The 25,398-nt window shown below is 43.3% G+C and overlaps 1 protein-coding gene across 1 annotated transcript in view; it reads left to right on the top strand.

Moving 5' to 3' along the window:
- Positions 1–25,398, top strand: part of LOC145821831 (uncharacterized) — a 72,933-nt gene that overhangs the window by 14,193 nt on the left and 33,342 nt on the right. The window contains exons 2-10 of the mRNA XM_082918401.1: positions 9,095–9,407; positions 10,220–11,311; positions 11,479–11,607; positions 11,739–12,027; positions 12,190–12,885; positions 12,948–13,167; positions 13,226–13,283; positions 13,387–13,418; positions 13,548–13,689. Coding sequence (XP_082774527.1) covers positions 9,095–9,407; positions 10,220–11,311; positions 11,479–11,607; positions 11,739–12,027; positions 12,190–12,885; positions 12,948–13,167; positions 13,226–13,283; positions 13,387–13,418; positions 13,548–13,689 — 2,971 coding nt within the window. The remainder of the gene's footprint in view (positions 1–9,094; positions 9,408–10,219; positions 11,312–11,478; positions 11,608–11,738; positions 12,028–12,189; positions 12,886–12,947; positions 13,168–13,225; positions 13,284–13,386; positions 13,419–13,547; positions 13,690–25,398) is intronic.

Raw genomic sequence — 25,398 nt, forward strand, 5'->3', positions numbered from 1 at the left:
ATGGCCCGAGGATCAAGAACTATACTCCCTTGAGCTCGTGTAATGATAGGGAGGGTGGCTGTGCACATATATCTTGCAAATACATTGCCATGCCCTTTCTTGCTCTATGTTGCAGCAAACTGGAAGAAGTGCAGCAAAACTGGTCGGCCGACCAGTATTACTAGCTGGCCGACCACTTTTTCTGGTTTTTCAGTAAGAAAAGTGGTCGGCAGGTGGTCGCCCTCCCCAACAACTGGTCGGCAGCATCCCTAGAGGTCTCCTAGGTGGAGTTGAAGCTTTGTGGAGCTTGGTGAAGTGTTATGAAAACAGTTGCAAATAGAGGCAAGTTGGGGCATCGCGATGGATTTCCTAGCGAGTCGATTCGAGCATGCATGCATCCCTCGTCATGAGGCCATTTCAATGCTTTGTTAACTTAGAATACTTATTTCTTTCAACTTGTTCCAAATTAGGCGATCTAGTCTGTACTTGTGTGTTGTGCGCGTCACATAGTAATTCTAGCTAATTAACAGGAATAAGAACACATGTGTTTTCAAAAACAAGATATCATGCTTAGTACAGGCTGATCTTTGATCGGGCGAGTGGGGGTGCTCATAGATGACCTTCCTCTCTCGTACCCAAGTTCCCGAGCCGAGGCAACTTTGGTGATGACGGACACATGGCCTTAGGCACGAGTCAGGGTTTCCTAAATTTCCCAAAAATAAAATATTTAGGTGGTGACTCTGTATCTAGCAAAGAAGTCCATGTTTGGCACTTCTTTCTAAAAATCAGTTTTTCAAAACAATTTGCCAGATTTGGACTCTTTAGTGATTTATCAATCTCGCATCACACTTTGTGAGATTAGATTCAGAACCGTGACATTGAGTCCGAACTATAGTGAGCCCAAATGAACAAAACGGGATTTTTCCCGGGACTTTCGGGCGCGTCTACAGTTATTTACATTATTATGCATGCATAACTTGCGCTGTTACGCTTGTTTTTATTTTCATTATTTTGCATACATAACTTGCGCTGTTACGCTTGTTTTTTTACTTACATTATTTTGTATCCATATAACCTGCGTTGTCTTGCATGTTTTATTTGCGTTGTTTCGCATTCCTGTAACCTGCGTTGTCTCGTATGCTTTATTTGCGTTGTTTCGCATTCCTGTAACCTGCGTTGTCTCGCATGTTTTATTTGCGTTGTTTCGCATTCCTATAACCTGCGTTGTGTCGCATGTTTTATTTGCGTTGTTTTGGCATTCCTATAACTTGCGTTGTCTCGCTTGTTTTATTTGCGTTGTTTCGCATTCCTATAACCCGCGTTGTCTTGCATGTTTTATTTGCATTGTTTTGCATTTCTTTAACCTGTATTGTCTCGCATGTTTTACTTGCGTTGTTTCGCATTTCTTTAACCTGTGATGTCTCGCATGTTTTATTTGCGTTGTTTCGCATTTCTTTAACTTGCGTTGTCTCACATGTTTTATTTGTGCCGTTACGTACTTCTTTAACTTGCGTTGTTTCGCATGCTTTAATTTGCGCTATTACGTACTTCTTTAACCTGCGCCGTTACGCATGTTTTATCTTACGTTATTACGCGCTTTTCACTTGCATCATTATGCATGTTTCTAACAATATTGTACCTGTTGAGTTTCTTTCTTTTACAGGCACAATATTGTATGTACGGTTCATTTGAAGCTGGCGCGACCAGACAAATCAAACAGGTATTGTATTTACTCCGTGTGAGGCGTAGCGAGAATTGTGTAATTCTCTTACATCCTTTTTGCCTGTAATGTAGTTAGATTTGTATTCGCCTGCTTAAAACTGTTGCATTTATTGTATATAATTGCCTCGTTATAGCTTTCTTTGCATAATCATAAGTTATGCTCTTGCATCGTGCATGTTATTTGCATCTTTCCCCAGCCTGCGGCCGCATCTCTGCATGATTGTATTGAATGATTAGCCTAAGTCTTTGGCCTTGTCAAAAATGGGTCGTCTCTGGGCTTTGACATTCACTCCCGTCACCTTGTGACTTTCGAGTTCTGTCAAAGAGGGGCAACTGTAGACACCCCATTTTTGACCATCCTCAAGACTTGGTTGTGCTTGCAGGTACATCCAACCATAAGTTCGATTGCTCGTCGAGTACTCGACTTTCGCGGCAGAATGTCACAAGCTTGAGCTTTCCAAACCGTGTATCCTTTCTGCCCCATTCTTGGACCATGTGTTGGCCCTTCTAGCTTGATCCTCATAGTGCACTGCCGGCCACTTTTTGGCCCCGCCGGCCTTGCTTTTTCCCCTGCCTGCTACTGATGATGCCTGCCGGCCATCATTGAAGCACTACAGGCCACAACTGATGGTCGGCAGAACACTTGTCTCAGCAGGTTTCATGCCAAATCTTTTGAGCCAGCTGGTTTTCACTCATCTCTCCTCCATACACATATGGAGGGATGAAGCTCTTGCCAAGCTTGTTTAACAAGCTTTACATTGCCCTCTTCTATATAAGGAGAGGCCCTTCCTCTCTATCAGGGGTTGAGCATTTTTTAGAGAAGTTGTATCTCTTTCTCTCTATATTTCTCATTCTCTCTCTTTATATTTTGTTTGTTTGTGCTCTAAAGTCCTTTTTTCTTGCACTTTTGCACTACAACACATAGTGTTACACCACCATCATTGAGCTGAGGTTCTTGGGAGTGTTACATGAGCTCTGAAACTTGGTTTTTGGCCTCAGAAGTTGCTGGTTTCGAAGTTAATCTTCAAGGGTGAGTATATTCCCCTTTTTAGCGTTTATTTGTATCTCATTTTGGCCATCCTTGCATTTTGTTTTAGGCCTTGCTTTCAACTGAAAAAAGTTATGTATTTAAGTGCTTTTGATGATTGTTTAAGGCCTCTTTGGTGTTAAGGGTGTTCTACCCTCTTGTATGCCTTGTTTGGCCTTGTTTTGTGCCATGCTTTAAGGCCTTTGAGTTAGTCTTTGTTTGGCCTTGTAGCCACTGAAATCTAGTGGATTTTCAGTGGTAAGCATGTGGTTTTGAGGCCTCAAATCAGAGGGGGTGATCCCCCTCTCTTTTTATTTTATTTGCTTGAATTATTGGCCTATCAAAGGAGCATGTATCCCTATACTTTTGAGGCTTAGTTCAGGTCCTTTTTTGTGACTTTTAGGACCTGTATTAACTCTATCCATGGCTGGTTTGGTCACCTTCTACATGCATCTTGTATGTGTAGTGTAATCCCATTTGTGGCTTATCAAAGTAGCATGTCTTGCTACCATGTATTGACTCCATTTCAGTGGGTTTTTTATCATCATTTGACATGCCATAACTCTGTATAAAGCTGTTTTGGTTGTCTCTTGAGTGACTCATGCACTTGTAGAACAAATCTTGATTACTAGCCTTATATGCATATTGTTTTGGCTCATCATTCTAGCATATTTTGGCTATGCTCCAAGATTATTTTATTCTTATTTTGGGCTGTCCTAAGACTGTTTTGGGCTGCCATGGTCATATCACTCATGTTAGTATAGCTATAGAGGAAATGCTTTGACTAGCCTTGAGTCTTAAGGGAGCTTGTACGCTAAACTTGTGATGTTTTCATGCTTTGGAATCATTTGACGTGTTATATCAGTACATGTTTCATGGTCATACACTTGCCTTTGTCATACTTTCAATGCCTTGAAGAGTTGGTGTTTTATGCCTTATGAATGGATCATTGTGCATGCCTCTATGATTAGGTCTTTGGGATGCCATCTTAGTAGGTTTTTGGGCTTATTTTGACATGATGTAACTCTGTTTTATGTTATCCAAGTCATGCCATGTTTGGTTTTAATAGGTGTAGTTCAACACCCCTTTTGTAGCCTAGTATGCTTCATGTTTTTGGCCTTTTGTTCTAGCTTGTTATGGCTAGCTTCAAGCATGTTTTTAGACTCACCTTGACCTGCCTTGGGACTGTTTTGATGCCCTTGCCCCTTTGGGCTTACTTTGTATAGCCATGGCTTAAGTCCCTTTGCTATTTTCGAGCTTTGAACTTTTTGCATGCTTTATGTGCCTTGCTAGGGTGGTTTGACACCATTTCATGCATGCTTTTAGAACTTTTGGGTGCTATCATATATCCATGTTTGTCACTCTTTAAGTGTGCTTAAGAGTCACATCTTTATGCTTTGATCCTTGAGCCAATTGGCATGCATGTTTGCCTTGCCTTTTCATGCTTTTCATACCATCTTTTCAATACTTATGGCCACTTATTTGGGCATAACTGAGGTCTACCCCTTTTGGTTTATGTCCATTTAGCATGTTCACTTGCATGTTGCTTGCATGCTCATCTTATTTAGCATTGAGCATGCCATGTAGTTCATAGCATTGAGTATGCCATGATTGTTTCTATGTAGTTCATAGCATTGTGTATGCCATGTGTTTGCATGCTTAGGTTACATCGCATTGTGTATGCTATGTTGTCCATTTGCATTGTGTAGGCTAGTTGTTCTTAGCATTATGCATGGTGCATGCCATTAGCCTTGTTAGGTTATTCATATTGCATTGCATGCTTGCATGCTTAAGTCATATTGCATGTTTGCCATGCTTGTGTTACATTGTTGTTTGGATTAAGTATTAATACGAGCACGAGAAACGAGAGACGTTTCATACTTGAAGTGATGAAACGTGCCTCAATTGTCGGCCGCCGACGCTCTTGACGATGCATGATAGAGTTCTAGGCATTTATATGTTTATTTGTGCATTCATTTTACATTGATTTGTACAAGTTAGATCTTTGGCCATCATGCATCGAAATACGTGATTGATGGTCTTGGATCCGATTATGCCTCTCCCTTGATGTTTCGAGGTGATATAGGGTGGCATAGTGCGTACATATCCATGGGAGACCCTATCTTTCCTCTGTTTTGTGCTCTGTTGCAGCTTGGTGTCATACCACACCAGTGGTCAGCAGCCTCTCATCCTTGGCCGGCACCCCCCTCATCTTTGGTCGGCAGTTTGTACTCTTGGCCGGCAGGGTGGTCGGTAGAAGCTCCTCATGGTCGGCAGGCCACTGGTGCACTCCCCAGCATGGTTTTGGTAAGATCCAGGAGTAAGTTTTCAAGGACACCCTGCAGACAGAGCCACAAGAGAGCAACCGGAGAGTTTTCGGGACAAGAACCGAGCATGCATCCTCTTCTAACTTCAAGCAGAGCTGAGGCAGCATTGTTTATTGCTTTTCTTATTCATTAGCATGAATTTGTATTTAATTAGTTAATTTGATAATTAGTTAAAGTTTTGTAATAATTAGTTGTAGCTAGTTATTCAATTTGTTGTGTAATTAATTAGCTTGTTAGTTAGTTAGTTAGTTAGTTAATTTGTATTATTCATTCAGACCCTCCGTCGAGAGGGCGAATTTTGTAATAAGTGTGTGTGCGTGTGTGTGTGCATGTCTTCCAACCCCATGTCTTTCTCCCTTTTACTTACTTGCTTACAGTGGTTAGATTAGGGCATATTTTGTTTAGCATACCTTATGCTTGCATGCATGCATCCATTCATCTGTCTTGCATGCTCCGGGCTCGGCGCATCATACAAACTGCATTGTATTTCAATACCAAGTTGAATACAGGATTATCAAGTTGCATTTCACATGACATTCTAGAATAGTCGAGCCTACTTTAGATGCATTTTCGCATGTGTTGCATTAGCCATCTTAACATGAACTAGGATCATGCATTGATTTCTAACTAGTTCTTTGTTTTGGCTCAGAGTACACTGTGAGTGTTTACGCTTTAGCATATTGCATGAGTTATTGATTGCCATGTATAGCATGCTTGCCATGAGGCTAACTGCTTAGTTGATATAACTGCTTGAATGCCTGCGGGTGAAGGTTGGATTGCTTGAATTGGAACAATTCATTGAAATCCTCGATTTAGCCTACTTGCGAGTAGCAAACTTCAAACCATTTTCAAAACAAATGGATATGCAATGTTTTGTTCCAAATTAGGCGATCTAGTCTATACTTGTATGTTGTGCGCATCACGTAGTAAGATTAGCAAATTAACCGAAATAAGAGCACATGTGTTTTCAAAAACAAGATATCATGCTTAGTACAGGCCGATCTTTGATCGGGCTAGCGGGGGTGCTCATTGCATGACCTTCCCCTCTCATACCCAAGTTCCCGAGCCGAAGCAACTTTGGTGATGACGGACACGTGGCCTTAGGCAACGAGTCAGGGTTTCCTAAATTTCCCAAAAATAAAATATTTAGGTGGCGACTCTGTATCTGGCAAAGCAGTCCATATTTGGCACTTCTTTACAAAAAAATCAGTTTTTCAAAACGATTTGCCGGATTTGGACTCTTTGGTGATTTATCGGTCTTGCATTGCACTTTGCAAGATTAGATTCAGAACCGTGACATTTGAGTTCGAATTGTAGTAGCAAGCCTAATCCGGGCGCGTCTACAATGAGAATTAACTAAAATATGAGCATCAAATAAATGTGCAACATTCTTAACCAACACATATTCTTTTCAAGGTCATTCAATATAGATAACCAATATCTCAATTCATTTCCATTCTACCATTTTGGATAAATCAATTAGCCAAATTCATTATTATCAAGCAACCAATATGAGACTACAACTCAATGGTTCACAATTCAATACATTCATCAAATTCAACACTTCTATTTCTTGCCATTTTACAGAACCACGTCCGAGGGAACCAGCACCCATAAATATATAAGATTTCGTGACTTTCACCCTGGACACTACGGCTAACTTAATTATCAATGGAGTCCATCCCCTATCTCCTCCCAAACAATGGAGTACATCCTTTATCTCCTTTCAAACAAAGATACATATACAATGTATTTAAACAAGTTGTCATATACAATGACCAATCAAATCACATATTGAATAGTTTAATCCAACCGTCATATTTAATGACATAATCCAATTGATTAGTTTCAATTCACCTAATCCTCATGTAGTTTCTACAACAATCATAGCTATCCTCTACCGATAGCCCAAAGCAGATATTTCTAAACAGATAAATAAATCTAACAAACAAATAATTTATCATATTTTCCATATATGAGTGATTTATCAAATCCAACTACACAACTCACTTGTGCATTCTTCCAATTTCATATTTCTCATAACGATTTCATTATTTATACCAATAATTTATTTAACTCGTATTAGGGCAAATCTCCCCCTTTTTAAACATCAACCCCCAAGACTCAATTTCATCATTTATATACAAATAACCCTATTTTCAAGACCTCACATACACATATGCAACCCCAAATAGAAAACCCCTCTTTCAAAAATTGAAACCCAATCCCTAACTTCACTCAAATCTTCCCAAATCCCACAATTTACACGAAATGACAAATATCTAGGTTAAAACCCATATTAAAGAGTAGAATATCCCTACCTCAAGCTTAGACGAGAGAGAAGAGAGGAAGCTCAAAAGTCGGTGGTGACAAAACCACGTTTTGCTCTGATCAAAATGAAGCCCTTGACAAGCTCTACACTTAATCTCAAAGGAGCAAGGTGAAAAGGTCACTCTAGGTGAGTAGATCTAGAAATTTAAGTGAAAAAGTTTGAGTTTTAGAGAGAGAAGAGAGAAATCACAGTTCAAGAGGAAAAAGGGGATGAAAATCATGAAAGAAAAATGGTTTGGGCCTATTTATAGTAGTAAGAAATAGCCCTAAGGTCAAATAAAATAATAGGGCCAAAACCCCCCTTAGATAGGACCCATTCGGACCTCAAAAATCGGGAAAAAAAAAACACGCAGTGGTCAACCTTTCGAGCATGGGGGTCTACCCTTAGGTAGAAAAGACAATCTGCACAAGTAAGGGGGGGTCGACCCTTAGACAGGAACGGGTCGACCCTATTTGCCAGCAACTAACACACAGACATAAGAGGGTCGACCCTCCCCAGTCTGGTGTCTACCCTATTTTCCAGCGACATCGCCAACAGGTAAGGGTCGACCCTTAGGAAGGCTGGTATTGACCCTAGAATAGAATTTCTAAGTTTCCAATGAACTTTTGACAAGAACAAGTACGAACAACCAAACCCAACAAGTTTAAATTAGATTATACTCCTCCAAAACCAATCCATAATAACACCAAAGATTTTCAGAATAAAAATAAAGGATTCGAATACACTTTCCCATAAGCTTTGAAGGATACAGGTGCTACATGTTAGACCAATTTTCCCTAAATAATATGAATGAAATATAAGTTTTTTTTTTTATTTTTTAAATCGGTATTTAAATTTATAATCTAAATACAATGAAAATGAAATATTACGTATGAGTCTTATAAATAGTATATTAAATGGTTGGTGTTATTTTTGTACAAAGTGTGCAGTAGATGATGATGAACCACCAGTGTGGTATAGCGATCCCAGTTTTCCCTCCATTGTTTATTGTATTCCGAACTTGGGTTCTGTCATGGTTGTTGTTGTCTTTATCTTGTTTGCGTCCTTTAAATTCTTTGTATTTGATTTTTGAGATGGATTAGGCAGGTTTGAAACAGGTTGGGTGTGATTTGAAAAAAATAGTTGCTGTCCAGATTTTGGTTTCTTCGCTCAAGCGAGGATTTTGTTGCTCGTGCGAGCTTTGGGTTTTAGTTCCTTCGCTCGAGCCAGGGTTCCTTCGCTCGAGCGAGCTTTGAGCGGTGTGTCTCTTGGCTCGAGCGAGCACTCTTGCGCTCGAGCGTGCGTTTGCGTCTCTTTTTGACCTGAAGGTTATGTTTCTTCGCTCGAGTGAGCGAGGACTATGTTTTGAGTTTCTTCGCTCTAGCGAGCACTCTTGCGCTCGAGCATGCTTCTGGGTTGTAGACTTGAGGCTTTGCATTGTTCGCTCAAGCGACGCTTCTTGCACTCGAGAGAGGTTCTTTTGTGTCTGGTCGCTCGAGCGACCACTCCTTCGCTTGAGCGAGCCTCAAGTATATCAGTTGCAGTAGCATGTTTCTACTTCACTTTTTCATCTCCTTTTTTCCGCAAAACCCTATATCTGGTACGCTCTCTCTCTACATACACCTTCTCTCTAGAAATACACTTAGTTCTTAGGTGTCTCTACCCTAGTCTCTTTGAAGAAAAGGTAGAGCTTTGCTTGGGCTACACTTTGATAGGGGCATGACATAGTGGCTGAAATTCAGCCTGATCATTCTGAGATTGAAAAAATTGCTACTATTGATACTGATCAGATACCTGCATTCCATTCTGGGGTTGTGGAGCTCGTTCACCCCGCAGTAGCAGAAATTATTAGCAGCATTGAGCATGGGGGAACAGAGGCAGAAAGAGCATATTCCCTGGAAATGCAGGGTGGAAAAGAGGCAGTAAGAGCTAATTCACTGAAAATACTGGGAGGAAAGGGAGATAGTAGGAAAAATGTGGGCAGTTCCACCAAGAATAGGTCCTCTGGCAGAAACTCAGGAAGCCAAAGGAAGAAAAAGAGGTAAATTAGTGATTTTTTTTTTTTTGTGGTGATCTGGTTGTGTCCAGATTTTTGTTATGTTAATCATGTCTATAAATCTTTCTTGTTGGAATGTCAAAGGGTTTAACCACCCTTCAAAACATAAAGAAGTCATTGATTTTGTGAAAAAAGAAGATATTAAAATTATGGGAGTTTTGGAGGCAAAAATTAAACTGGAAAATGAAGCTAAAATTTTTGAACAAAGCTTTAAAAATTGGAAGTTGTTGTCCAACTCACAACCAGATCTGCCAGCTAGAATTTGGATTTGTTGGGACCCAAACTTTTGTGATATTTTGGTGGTTCAACAGTCAAACCAATTCATTTTTGTTAAGGTGACTGTTTTTGAAAGTGACTTTAATTTTTTTGCTACTTTTGTTTATGCAGAAAATAAGCATGAGTTGAGACTTCCTCTTTTTTGTGATCTAAAAAAAATTGCTATCAACCATGCTAGTCACCCTTCTGTCTTCCTTGGTGATTTTAATGCTGTTCGGTTTTCGTATGAAAAAATGAGGGGTAAGGAGGGTTGGAATAGTAAAAATGGTACCTTCAATAATCTGATTTTGGATTCTGAGTTGGAAGACTTATGTTATAAAGGGTGTCAATTTACTTGGTCTAATAAGCGGGGGGGTGGCAATTTTATTACCTCTAAAATTGATAGGGTTCTCGTTAATGAGAGGTGGCTTACTGTTAATCCTAACTCACATGCTCTCTTTTTGCCTCTTGGAGTCTCTGATCATTCTCCTGTGATTGTGCATTTTGGTTCTGATGCTGTTAAACTTAATAAACCTTTTAAGTTTTTTTGATTTTTGGGCTGACCATGTTGAGTTCCTTCCTAAAGTGCATGATATGTGGAGAAAATATGTCAGGGGCTCTCCTATGTTTAGGGTTTGTCAAAAGCTTAAATCTCTAAAACCTATTTTAAAAGCTTTGAACAAAAAGGAGTACAGCGAGATTTCTACCAGAGTTGGAGTGGCAAAGGATCAGCTACTTAATTCTCAGATTAAGCTTGATAAAGATCCGATGAACTTAACTCTTCAAGAGGAGGAAAGGACTGCCTATGGTAGATATGTGGATCTCAGTAAAGCTGAGGAAAGCCTTGCTCATCAGAAATCTCGGGTCCAGTGGTTAGGTTTAGGGGACAGGAATTCCAAATTCTTCTTTAGAACTATTAAGGGGAATGTGAATAGGGGGCGAATTCATAGTGTTGTCCTTCCTAATGGGGATAGAGTGACTAAAAGTGATGAGGTCCATAAATCCTTTGCGGACTCTTTCACTAGTTTATTTGGGAAGCCTTTTAATGACCATTACAATGGGTATGATAGGATTAGTAATCTGGTCACCAAAAGAGTGTCTGAAGCTCAATATCATATCCATGCTAGGGAAGTTACTGTGAAAGTGATCACTGATGCTTTTCGTTCCCTTAAAGCAAATAAGACCCCTGGGCCTGATGGGTATTCTGCTGGCTTCTTTTTGAAAGCCTGGGATATTGTGGGGAGAGAGGTTGTTGAAGCTATCCAATCTTTTTTTACTTCGGGGGAGCTCCTTCAGGAAGTGAACAGTACCTCCATTGCTCTTATTCCTAAGACCCCCAATGTTGAAAGAGTGGGAGACTTTCGTCCTATCTCTTGCTGTAATACTTTGTATAAGTGTATTTCGAAGATCATTGCTGATAGGATTAAGACTGTTCTACATGATCTCATTGATCCTGTGCAATCAGCTTTTGTCCCTAGGAGGAGAATTGCTGATAATATCTTTCTTTCACAAGAGCTTATAAGGGGCTATCATAGGTCTTCACCTTCTCCTAGGTGTGCCATGAAAGTGGATATTATGAAAGCTTATGATAACGTTAGATGGGACTTTGTTCTAGATGTTTTAAATGCTATGAGGTTTCCCCCTAATATTATTCTTTGGATAAAAGCCTGCATGACTAGCCCTACATATTCCATTTGTATTAATGGGAGTCTGCATGGCTATTTCAGGGGGGAGAGAGGGTTGCGGAAGGAGACCCCATGTCTCCTTATCTTTTTGTTATTGTTATGGAGATCCTTTCCAGGATTTTGGCTGAGAAGGCCTCTCACCCTGATTTCAAATTTCATTGGAGGTGTGAGAAAACGAAGATTGTTAATGTGTGCTTTGCAGATGATTTGATGATCTTCTGTAAGGGGGATGTGTTCACTGTCCAGTCTATCAAAACTGGCTTAGAGGAATTTGAAAACTTATCTGGGTTGCCCCTAGCCCTAATAAGAGCCACATTTTCTTCTCGGGTTGTGCTAAGAACTTGAGGGATGAGATTCTTCGGGTGTGTAATTTCAGCGAAGGTGCTTTGCCTGTGAGGTACTTAGGGGTTCCTTTAGTCTCTACTAAACTCAAAGCTACTGATTGTGATCAGCTTATGGAGCGGATCACAAAGAGAATTAAAAGTAGGACTAATAAGTGCCTTACTTATGCTGGTAGAGGCCAGTTGATCCAATCTGTCCTTTTTTCTATGAAATTGTATTGGACTTCACTGTTTATTCTTCCTAAGAAGGTCATCCATTCTATGGAGAGTCTATTTAGAGCTTTTTTCTGGTCTGGGTGTGATCTGAAGAAGTATGGGGCTAAGGTGTCTTGGGATAGAATGTGATCCCCTAAAAATGAAGGGGGCTTGGGGTTTAAATCTCTCCAAGTGTGGAACAAAGTTGCTATTGCTAAACATGTCTGGTTCCTCTTTTCTGGGGGTGACCAATCTATGTGGTGTCTTTGGATTAAATCTTATATCCTCAAGGGTAGAAGTTTTTGGAGAGTTAGGGTGCCAAATGACCCCTCCTGGGTTTGGAGGAAAATTCTTTCTCTTAGGCCTATCATTTACCCGTTAATCAAGCATAAGGTGGGTGATGGTTCTAGAGTTTTTCTATGGTTTGATAATTGGCACCCTATGGGATCTGTGTGGGATAGATTTGGGCCTAGAATTGTTCATGATTCTGCTTTGGGTATTGATGCTAAGGTTAGTGAGATTGTGGAAGGTACTACCTGGAAATGGCCTTTCCCTTCTTCATGGGAGATTATGGACCTCATTTCTAGTACTCCTACTTTTCTCCCTTCGGGTGGGTCTGATGATGTGAGTTGGAGCCCTACTGCTAGTGGTAAATTCACTATCCAGTCCACTTGGCATGTTTTGAGGGCTCATTTTGTTCCTGTGAACTGGTCTAAGCTTCTTTGGGGGCCTCATAATATCCCCAAAGTGAGCTTTGTGGTGTGGATGGCTATACTTTGCAGATTGAACACTGGTGATAGGTTAAAAATTTTTGGTGTGACCCAAACTAGTGAGTGTGTCTTCTACCAGCACCTTTGTGAAGATCGCAACCATCTTTTCTTTGAGTGTCCATTCTCTGATAGAGTGTGGGCCTGTATAAAAGGAAAGAGGAATGTTGATTGGCCATCAATTCCTTGGGGTGATTTGGTTCAGATTATTGCAACATCTGTTAAAGGGAATCTTTGGGGACTATTATTACCAAGCTTGCCTTTACATTTACTGTGTACCAGTTACGGATTGCTAGGAATAATAGAGTCTTTGGTAAGGATATGGTCCCTGAAGAAGTGGTCATAAAGCATATTGTGGACATGGTTCGATTCAGGGTTATGCACATAACAAATTTGAATTCACAGCATACTGATAGATGGTACTTGAGTTCGTGGAGAATTCCTCATGCTGTGCTGAAACATGCCGAACCTGCTGTGAGGGATGTGAGTTCACAGAATGTGGGTTGAGTGAAGGAAAGCAAATACATTGTGGGGTTTCCTAATGTTTGTTATTGATATAGGTTTGCGGCCCACTAGGAAGGAGCAGTTTGAGTGTGTGCCATATTTGATGAGGGTTGAGTATAGTGTGAGGAACAAAATTAATCCTAACCCACAATCACTAGCCATATTGAGAGGGGCTAACATGTTTTTTTTATATATTCTATGTATCTTTATTTTGCAGGTGTATGGAGCATTGTTTCTTGAGTGATGAGAGTATATATATTTGTGGGTTGAGTGATGAGAGCATTTATATGTGTGTTGTAACAAGCAATATGCCTTTGTTTTATGTTTGCTATTGGTTTGTGGATTGGCTAATCCTGTCTTGGTATTTGCTCTTGACAGGGTTTACTATAATGTCTAATCATTGTTTTGGATGTATGGAGTGGCATCAGTGTACCCTCCGTGTTGATACTGTCTGTTTCGGTGCTCAGCCTGGGTTAGTGCAAGCTGTGGAATTGTCTATGATCGTGTTGATGGCGGCTTTGTGTGTGAAGAAAGCTATTATTTTATTCTGTTTTACTTAATTTGTTTTGTTAGATGGCCCACCCGTGCGGGATGTGCACGGGGTATTCTGTTTGTTATTGTCGGATATTTTCTACTTTGTCATATGGGTGTGTTCATGTCCCTCATCAAACCTGCATGCGGCCCATGAACACATTGGCAGATATTATGCTGTTTTGATTGGGTTTCTAGTTTTGTTTGTTTCTTCTTGCATTTTCTTTCGGACTAGTTAGATATGTGTTGGTAGTTTTTTAATCTGGTTTGGCTTTGGCCTTTTGTTTTGTTGTTCGTGGTCCTGTCTCTTGTATAGTTTGGTTAGGGCCTGGGGTATGCTCGTTGTAGTGGTGTAAGTTTTTTGTTTGTTATTTTATGACTTATCCACCCAAAAAAGCGGCTACACTTTGATCTGAAAAAGGTTGGATTTGGAGCACTTTGAGTTTCTTCCTTCTTCTCCTTTGAGCTCCGAAACTTGAGGTAGGGATAACCTACTGTAGACACCCCATTTTTGACCGTCCTCAAGACTTGGACGTCACCGTTTGAACACCCGGTGATCATCCATGTTTGTGTTCATTTGGAGTTCCCGGAGGTCTCAGCTATATGCCTTGCCTCAGGATCTCCGAACTCGACCGTTTAGTGTCTGGTTTTTCACCAAACACTCGCATTTTGCCTTGGAGGGGTAGGGAATGCCTTGTGAGGCACCCCCACATACCACCGGCCATGGCCAAAGGCCACCGGCTGGTTTTTTGTCTCCATCGGCACTGAATTTTGCCGGTCGGCATCCTTTTTTGCCGGTCGGCACCTTTTGTTGCCGGTCGGCACTAAATTTAGTCAAAATGCCTTTTTTGGGCAGCCGACTACTGTTCATCTACTTTATGTAGATATTTTGTGCCAACTGTGATAGCTGGCACCAACTCTGCTTCCCTCCATACATGTGTATGGAAGGATCTCCCTCTAACCGAGCTTGTTGAATAAGCTTTGCAAGAGGGACTTCTATAAGAGGAGGAGCCTTCTCCTTATTCTAGGTTAGAAACTTTGAAGGCAAAACTAGAGCTTATACATATAGATACACCCTCTCTCTATACTTCCCTCTCTCTCCTCCTTTGTGTGTGTTTCTTGGCCCAAAAGTGTGATTTTACCTTACTTTTGCACTAATACACACACTATTACACCTTGCTTCGAGATTGAGGGACTTTGAGGGTTGATTCTTGAGTTTTGGGGCTGTTTTTGATCAGAAGAAGAGGGTTGCATTGGCTGTTCTTGAGGTGTGCTTCAAGGGTGAGCATCTTGCTTTAGTTTCCCCAAACTTGCACTAGTCTTTTACCTATCTTTCTTGCTGATTTAGTTTTTGTGCATAACATAAAAAAAGCTTATATTTTCATGCTTTAGAACTTTCATTAAGGGTCTTTAGTAGTTTGAGTTCAAACTCACCCTCTTAGGCCTCATTTGGCCTTTTTGTAGCCTCCTTGGTAAGGCCTTATTTGCTTAAGTGTTTTGGTCTCCTCACCACTGAAAACCAGTGGATTTTCAGTGGTAAGGAAGGTGGTTTGAAGTCTTGCATAGGGGAGGGACACCCCTATCCCTTCATTGTTTTATGTCCTTGCATTTTGGCTTAAAGGGTAACATGCATGCTTGATTAGTTTTAGCCCCTATTTAGAGGTTTTTGGGTGTTTTTAGGTCATTTGTAATCTCTGTTTTTAATCGGATTTGTGGCCCTTTGCATGCTTAATATACTTGCTTTACATCCCCATATTTGGCCTAGAAATGTATCTCATGATTAGGCCATGATTCTTGCATGTGTTGGCTTAGTTCCATGAAGGTGTTGGCACTATTTTACCATGTTTAAGGTCTGTTGGCCATCTATTTCAGTCATGCTTGCCCTACTTGGTATCCTCTATTTGTGTTTTGGCTTGTAAGCTTTGAACATTTTGACCTCTAGCATGTGAAGCTATGACCATCCTCATGATTTGGCACCATTTAGGACCATATTTCAGTCAAAAAATCATGTTTATATGTGTGCATGTGTGACCTCTTTCATGCCTTGAGAGTGTGCCTTTTTATGCCTAAATATGAGTTTTGGTGCATTCATCCCATTGGAGCCATTTAAGCTGCCATATTAGTAGGTTTGGAGTCCATTTTGCATGCTAAGTTTCTGTTTTGGCTTGTCCAATTCATGCCATGAGTGGTCATGTTGGTGGAGGTGAAATGCCCTCCTTTTGTGCCTTAACTTTAGGACCATTGGCTTGCTTGTTGGCATGGGTTTTTGTCCACCTTTCTAGGCACTTTTGGTCACTGTTTTGGGGTGGATCAAAGTCTGCCCCTTTATGGTTCAAGGCCTTCTTGCATGCTTGACTCATGTCCATTGCATGATTGCTTCATTAAGTGTTGTAATATGTTGATCTCATTCCTTAAATGGTCCATGTTTGCATTGCACTTGCATCTTGCATGCCTAGCATTACATACTTGTCATATTAGTTACATATCATTTGGCATGCCTTGCATAATTAGTATCTTGTTGCATTTTGAGCCATGTGAGCATAACATGCATTGCATTACTTGGTTTGGGGTGTCAAGCCAAGTGTGAGGGTCAAGGAACATTGATACTATGAGTGGTGTAATATGCCTTGATTCTCGGTCACCGGGACCCTTGACTTCGGCATGATAGGGTCTTGGTCCTCATTTGTGTGGTTGCATGCATCTTTACATCAAGTGGCAAACTTGATCCCTTGGGCTATCATGCACCGTTGATGGCTCGAGGATCGAGGGCCATGTTTCCCTGAGTTCAAAGCATGATGGGAAGCATGACCATGCTTACATGTGCCTAAAATCCCATGCCATATACTGTCTGTTCTCTGTTGCTGTCAAATTTGTCTTCTGCAGGAAGCTTCTGCCGACCGACAGAATTCAGTGCCGACCGGCCATTGGTGAATGGCCGATAAATCCAAAAACAACCGATGGAAATTCTGCACTGCCGGTGAGAATTTCCCCGAGCCAGTGGTACTCTTCAGTATGCAAGGAATCTGTCCTAGGGCTTTGGCAATTTTCAGAGAGACAGGGCAGTATAAACAGAGGTGGCAGGGGTATGGTACAGGTTTTCCATGCGAGCCGGGTTTCAAGCATGCATCACACGCGCATCCCGAGGCAGGGGGCTGTGGCCACCTTTCTTCCTTTTGCATTCATTCTGTTAAGTAAATTAGAAATTCTGTAATAATTTATTTGTTTATTATTCGGACTGTAATATTCATTTGGCCCCTCCGAGTGGGGGCAATTATGTAATAAGTGTGCGTGAGTGTGTGTATGTCTTCCAACCTCACGTCTTTCTTCCCTTTTATTTACCTGCTTATGATGGTAGACTAGGGCATTTTTAAAATTAGCATACCTTATGCTATGCATGCGTGCATTCATGCATTTGTATTGCATGCATTAGGCTCGGTACATCACGCTAACTGCATTTGTACTTCAATTCAAAATTGAATACGTGCATCAAAATTGATCGCATTTCACATGCCATGTTTAGTTTAGCCGGGCCTACTCTAATTGCATTTTTGCATGCGATACATTAGCCATTTTTAAACATGAACTAGGGCATGCATGTTTGCTAACTAGTTTATTGTTTTGGCACGGAGTACGATGTAAGTATTTATGCTTCAGCATCCCGCATGCGTGTGAGTGTTGCCATGACAGTATGCTTGCCATGCGGCTAAATGCTTATGTGATAAAACTGTTTGAATGCCTGTGGGTGAAGGTTGGACGGCCTGAGTTGGAAAAAACTCGTTGAAATCCATGTTTTAGACTACTTGCGAGTAGCAAATTCCAAAGCACTTTTCAAAACAAACGGATATGCAATGCTTGTTTCCAAATTAGGCAATCTAGTCTATACTTGTCTGCTGTGTGCATAACATAGTAATTCTAGGCTAATAAACGGAATAAGAACACATAACGTTTTCAAAACTGGATATCACGGTTAGTAGAGGCTGGTCTTTAGACCGGGCAAGAGGGGGTGCTCATAGCTGACCTTCCCCAATCGTACCCAAGCTCCCGAGCCGAGGCAACTTTGGCAATGACGGACACGTGGCCTTTGGCACCGAGTCAGGGTTTCCTAAATTTCCCCATTTAAAAAATATTTAGGTGGCGACTCTGTATCTGGCAAAAGCAGTCCATGTTTGGCACTTCTTTTTCTAAAAATCTATTTTTCTCAAAACGGTTTGCCAGATTTGGACTCTTTGGTTCAGATTAAGAACCATGACAAATCGAGTCCGAACTGTAGCGAGGGCCCCACGCGGGTGCGTCTACAGTTTCTGGCGACTCTGCTAGGGAGTTTAGAGAGCTTGACTCGAACTCGTGATATCCTGTTTTGATTTCATTTATGTGTCTCTTTGCATTGCATGTGCATTGGTGCGCCTAGGACACCGTGTTTGCCATCTGCCATTCCTGAACGGTTTGCCGGAGGCTTGTCTTGTCAAGGCATGACCATAAGGCTGACCGGTTATGGGCTCTGACAGTATGGGAACACAAACCCCAGCTTTACCGGGGCACCCTTTTTGACCATTCGACCTAGTGCATATTCGGATCCATAGTGACCATTCCAAGCTAAGACAGGTTGCTTACCCGATGTTAGGTTGTTTGAAACTGCTGTGTGCATAGTGAAACCCTAGCTCCTGACAAAATAAGACAGGGAAACCCTACCCCAACATAGGGGTGTTTTGGTTCTCACTTACCTGCTATGTGCTTTTAGAGTGTATCTGTACAGGAACGTACATGTCAGTTTGCAAGATTGAGTATTAGACCTGTGGACATCAGTATCAGTTTATGAGGATCAGTTATCTGCGGGTATCAAGTTCAGTTTTGGGAACATTTATTCTGGGAAACAATGATCAGTATCGACGAACAGTATGTTCGGCTTACCAACTGTGTATTATGAAATGCCCAACTGCGCGTTGTATGTGTTTATTTTACGCTGTTACGCCGTCCGATTGTTTGTTTATTTACTGCTTTATTTATCTTTTTGCTAGGTAGTTTAGCACCATTGCTTCCAACCCGGTAGACATTCCTCAAGCACTCTGGATTAGAGGTCGTCGGCTCCATCGATCTGAGGATCTGGTAGACGGACAACCAGTGTACCGCTCCCTACCCCCGGTTACCAGACAGAGGACAGCTAGGCAGAGGACATCAGTTCAACAATCAGTTCAGAGGGCCTTATCTACCCCACCTGAGTTCAGTACGGATCAGGGTGCTATTTCACCTACAGAAAGGGAACATATACCAGTAATTCAACCGGAGCAGAATAGTATGGCTAGCTTAGAGGAGATGGTGCGCCAACTCCAAGAGAGCATGAAAATGATGTAGCAGGATGCTGTTCGGCAGGCAGAGTTCGCTAAACAGCAAGCCACGGTTGTGAGCAAACAAGTAGAGTTGATTGTGAAACAGCAAAACGGAGCATCTGCTTCGCAACAAGTTCCTCCCCCACCAAGGGTTCCGATACCCAAAGAAACACTGAATGCCCGGAATGTCCAAGAGGATACCGATCTTCCAACGGGGCCAGCTCCGCCCCCGATCCCGCCACAACTATCCAAGGCACCCACGCCTGTCAATATATCGGACTCTCCTTTTGAGTTCGAAATGGACCCCACAGCCTTAAAATTGAGTAAGTTGGAAAAGATGTTCAAAAGATCCCAGGGAGTCAAGACCATCCCTGACATCGAAGATGGGTATACCGATGCAGCCGTGACGCCGCCCGACAGATTCAAGATGCCGCAAATTGATCGTTTTGACGGATCCGGGGATCCTGTGGTGCACATGCGATTGTTTTCGGACATCCTAAGGCCAATGGGCCTCACTAGACTGCAGAAGTTGTCTCTATTTGGCCGGACCCTGTCGGGTGCAGCGGCCATATGGTATGCCAAATTGGAGGATGGCGTCAAGAGGAGTTGGGACGAGATGGCTGAGGCCTTCATCTTACAGTACTCATACAATACACAAATCGAGATTACGACCAGGGATCTCGAGACAACGAGACAAGAACCCAAAGAGAGCTTCTCGGAATTTGTAACCAGATGGCGGGCTAAGGCTTCGATGATGACCTTAAGGCCCACAGACAAAGACCAGATTCGGATGATTGTGCGCAATCTTCAGTCGAAGCTAATGCAAAGGATGATTGTACTCCCCTTCCCTACCTTTTCTGATCTGCATGAAATGGGGGTGCAGATCGAGGATGCCTTAAAACAAGGCTTAATTGACAATGACTGGGAGCAACCCCGTAGAACCTTCAACCGTAACACTAATGCAGGCCCGAGTGACGCTACAACTACCAGGACCTCCGAAGTGAGCATGGTCACGACCAACCCTCCCCCAAGAAATATGGCAGCCGCACCATTCTCCGGTGCGTCCGGAAGCAGCCCACAAACAGCCAAATACCTTCCCAAAAATACCAGAACCTTCGCTCCGCTTTATATGCCCCTGTCCAAAGCTTTGGTGGTTTTGATCAGAAAAGGGCATCTGAAGCCCCTAGAGCCGTGGCCCTTACCAGAAAGACTCCCCGCTGCCCACAATCCAGCCAAGTATTGTGCATTTCACCAGCAGCACGGTCACGACACCGACCTGTGCTTTCGATTGCGTCATAAGATTCAAGATCTCATTGATAACGGGGTGATTTTACCTCCTGAGAAACCCAATGTTACTACAAATCCTCTCCCCACACATAACCAAGCTCCACCACCCAAAAGAATCAATTTCATCCATACTGGGGTCGTGTCGTACGATCCTAGCATCTATATCACACCTTCCTACCTACCTAAGCCGGAAGTTTTCCTTCCTGATTGCACCGATTTGTGCATGATGGACGTCTCCATAACCCAACCCAAGCCAGTAGTGGTGACCATTGAGAGCAGGAGAGAGAAGACTCCAAAGGAGAAGGGGGTTGTCAAGCTAGAGTCTGCGGAGTCTGGGAGCGATGTTGGGAATACTTATAGTCCGAGTGACTACATTTCACCGATGGGCCAGAATAGACCAGATGTGACGTTTCCAGCAGAGGGAGAGTTGTGTGCAATCCAAGGGGACAGTCTAGGACAGGGAACAGATGATTTGACAACTGTGGAAGAGGATCTCGCCAAGTTCCAGTTTTACAGTAACCAAGATCCAGAAGACTCAACCGTCAACTGGTTCGATTTTGAGGAATCGGTAGAGGCCACGGGATGGTTGGACGATCAGCCAGATGTGGTAGGAGAGTTTCAGTCAGAATAAGGCCCGGCAGGGGCAGGAATGTCAGTAACAGCCGGGAACGTTGAAGAACAGAGTACATCGCCGGGGAGCGCCGGTGTCGATAGTTTCGCTCGGGAATGGAGCATTTTGAGTACAGGGATTATTGAACAATCTACTGCATTGGCATAGTCAGAACAGGAAAGATTCGAAGATTCTGAGAGGATCAGGAAGTCAAAAGCCCACATGGGGATTGAGACTGCTGTGAGTACAGAAAGAGAAAATGCTGCGAGCATAGGGATAGAAGGTACTGCGAGTACGAGAACAGTCATGCCAGAACCGGACAGGTGCCTGTCGGCCGCAGATGGAATGTGGTGAGAGGATGATGATCTGTGTCTTGCCCACACCGACGAAGATTGGGGGAATAACCAACCAGATGATACCTGGTATATCGGCGAAGTCGATCACATGACCAGGAGTGGACGGTATTTCAAACCTCCACACCTAGATCAACCAGAGGCGTCTGGAAAAGATAGGGAGGCAGAAAAGCAAAAGGAAAAGCGACTCGAGGATGAGGCCGTGTTAAGACAATTGAAGAAGATACAAGCAGACATCCCCATTTGGGGGCTGCTTATGGCTTCTCGAGTACATAGGCAGGCTGTCCTTTCAGCCATGGACAAAGCCAAGCTTTCTATAGACACCATGCCCGAACAGCTGGTGGGCCTAGTCTTTTCGGGAGGAGCTACCCCGATGCTGACCTTTTCCGACAAAGAATTACCACCTGAGGGTGCGAACCATAACAAGCCGCTCTACATCTCTGTGGAGTGCAGAGATAAATGGATACCCGTGGTGCTTGTCGACACAGGGTCCGCCATCAACGTCTATCCAGCAAGAACAGTCTACGCGATCGGTTTGAAAGTCGCGGATTTTGTGCCAACGGCCTAGGTGATTCGGGCGTATGACAACACAAGTCGGGAAGTAATGGGGACAGTTAAGATTCAAACAAAGGTTGGGCCGGGACAGCATGAGATAGATTTCCATGTCTTGGAGGTCCCTGCAACGTTTAACCTGCTTTTGGGGCGACCGCGGCTGCATCAGGTGAAGGCGGTCTCCTCCACCCTACATCAAGTGGTGAAATACCCCTATGGGAAGGGAGTAGCCATTGTTTTCGAAAACTCATCAATCCATCCGCCGCCGGAGGTATCTACGCCTGTTCTAGAAATCGAGCACGGTATGCAAGATGTGTTCATATCGGGTTTTACCTTGGCTGAGGCTCCAGTTGTACAGGACTTCATGGTAGCTAATGAAGGGGTATATGTCAGTGCCCAAGCAGTCTATCTCATGAACAAACTCCAGCACATCCCCGGGATGGGATTGGGGAAGAGCGGCCGGAAGGGCGTCGCAGCATTGGCCGAAGTGCCACACAACCCTCATACCTTTGGATTGGGTTACCTACCCACCAAAGAGGACTGGATAAGGAAAGGAAAAGAGATGGCCGGAAGGGCCAGAGCGAAACAGATGGGGAAGCCCTTTGACTTAATGCACCGGCCCATTCAGGGTACCCTGAACGGACGCTTCGTCCGGGAGGGGGAGGACTTTCCGTTCTGTGGCTTCCCCGAGCCGTGGCTGAACGCAGAAAGGAAGCGTGTACCGGGGTTTGAGATTTTCTTTGATCTACGGCTACCTGAGAATGACATCGCCGAAGGACAGGCAAATCTATCGGCTGATGCTGAGCAGAGTGAGGAAGTGCAGTCTGAGGACGCTGAAGATGAAATGGGGGTAGCACTGGCGTGTCTACTTTCAGATCCTCCGATCGAACAGAAGTGCTTGGGGGATAACTCCTCAGTATGCATGATCGGGAATGAAACGGCTGCGGGCCTACCATCAGCTATTTTGGATGCAACCATCGCACCCTCCCTCATCTGGCAATATGCAGAAAGATTTCTGTCCAGCAGCACCGGGTCAGGTAGTGAGCCGGAATCTGATTCCACCGAGTCCTGTGAGTCAGAATCAGGTTCCAGCTCGACTGAGTCTGAGTCCGGTATTCCTGGGGGTGATAACCCGGATGCCACAGTCCTGTCTAGGTCGTCATTTTCTTTCTCTTTTGAGTCTGTTGTAATAGAAGAATCGGACGGCTTGGAAGTATTTAATGAGAGTGATGTGGATGTGGTTTTTGAGTATTTTTCTGTGCCTTTGATTTATTGCTTAAATCAGGATTTTCAAAATTTTGTTGAAAACGACGAGGAAGAAATTTCTCCGGTTTTGCAACGATTAATTGATCAAGAGCAGGAAAGATTTGTTAGACCCTTAATGAATGAAATCACTACTGTAAATGTTGGTATTGAGAAGGACCCGCGGCTGGTCCAGATCGGGTCCACGTTGTCTTCAGAGGAATGCGAGCGCTTAGTCGCTTTATTAAAAGATTTCAAAGATGTTTTCACGTGGTCCTACGAAGACATGCCTGGAATCGATCCTAAGATTGTACAGTTCTTGATCCCGAGGCCCGACCTGTCAAGCAGAAACTCAGAAGGATCCGTCCCGATTGGGCCATTAAGATCAAGGAAGAGGTCACCAAGCAAATTGATGCAGGCTTCCTGCTGGTATCCGAATACCCGACTTGGTTGGCCAACATTGTTCCAGTGCCGAAGAAGGATGGCAAGATCCGAGTATGTGTGGATTTTAGGGATTTGAATAGAGCTAGTCCGAAGGACGACTTCCCCCTGCCGCACATTGATGAGTTGGTAGATTTTACAACGGGGCATGCTTTGCTTTCGTTCATGGATGGCTTCTCAGGATACAACCAGATAGTGATGGCACCCGAAGACTGGGAGAAGACTGCTTTCACCACCCCGTGGGGGACATATTGCTATAGAGTGATGCCGTTTGGGCTGAAGAATGCTGGAGCCACATATCAACGGGCTGCGACCACAATATTGCACGATATGATCCACAAGGAGGTTGAGGTGTACGTGGATGACATGATTGTCAAGTCCAAAGAAAGAGAGGGCCACTACACCGCCTTACAAAAGTTCTTTCAAAGGATCAGGGAGTTTTGGCTGCGGCTGAATCCCCAAAAGTGTACATTCGGTGTTACAGCGGGAAAAATGTTAGGGTTTCTGATTACACAAAGGGGCATCGAGGTCAACCCTTCCAAAATCAAGGCCATCTTAGAAATGCCACCACCAAGGACTGAAAAGGAGGTGCGAGGCTTTCTAGGTAAAGTGCAATTCATAAGACGGTTTATCTCAAAATTAACCTTGACTTGTGAACCACTCTTTGGTCTCCTGAAGAAAATAAAGAAATTCCAATGGGACGGCCGATGTCAAGCAGCTTTTGAGCAGATCAAAGAATATTTACAGAACCCGCCCGTGTTATCACCACCAGAGCCGGGGAGACCGTTGACATTGTACCTTTCAGTAACTGAGACTACCATGGGCTGCATGCTTGCACAAGAGTCAGAGGACAAGGTGGAAAAAGCCATCTACTATCTGAGCAAGAAGATGCTGGATTATGAGACCCGCTACAACCCGCTGGAGAAGGCTTGCTTGGCCTTGGTATGGGCTACCAGGAAGCTGCGGCACTACCTGTTAGCTCACTCTGTAATGTTGGTTTCACGCTTGGATCCCATCAAATATCTTTTCGAGAAACCGGCACTTACGGGTAGGCTAGCTCGCTGGCTGTTGTTGCTTTCTGAATTTGATCTGAAATATGTAACACGCAAGTCAGTAAAAGGAAGAGCAGTAGCGGAGTTCCTTGCCGACCACCCGGTTGAAGGGGATGAAGTGGTTGAGTACCTGTTCCCAGATGAAGCCATTCTGCATATCGAAGATGAAACTTGGACGATGTACTTTGACGGAGCGTCGAACCAATACGGGTATGGGATAGGAGTGCTGCTGATAACGCCGGACGATTCCCGTATCCCTTTAGCATTCAAGCTCTGGTTCAAAGTCTCGAACAATGAAGCAGAATATGAGGCATGTATTGCTAGCCTAGAAGCAGCCCTAGAACTAGGGGCAAGACGGTTGGACGTTATTGGGGACTCAAACCTTGTTGTATCTCAAGCAAAAGGAGACTGGAAAGTCAAAAAGGAAAGGATGATAATTTACCATCAAACCTTGGATTTGTTAATTCCTCGATTTGAGAAGCTGAATTTCACCCACCTGGTAAGAGAAAACAACAGGGTTGCAGATTCACTAGCAACTCTATCTTCCATGATAGACATCCCGTCTGGAGTCCGGATGCGTCCAGTCATTATTGACCAGAAGTTTGCGCCAGCGTACGAGTCAATTTCCGCCATAGATGAGGTTCAGGACGACAACCCCTGGTATTACGACATTTGGAACTTCTTGGAAAAGGAGGCGTATCCACTAGGGGCAAATGCCAAGGATAAAAGGGCAATCAGAAGAATGGCTGTTCAGTTCATCATCTGCGGGGGTAAGCTGTACAAGAGAGGTCATCTGGGAATGCATAAGCTCTGTGTAGAAGCTGAAGAATCAAAGCG

The sequence above is a fragment of the Camellia sinensis genome, chromosome 3 (assembly GCF_055761805.1).
Source record: "Camellia sinensis isolate YWXY chromosome 3, ASM5576180v1, whole genome shotgun sequence".
Taxonomy (NCBI): domain Eukaryota; kingdom Viridiplantae; phylum Streptophyta; class Magnoliopsida; order Ericales; family Theaceae; genus Camellia; species Camellia sinensis.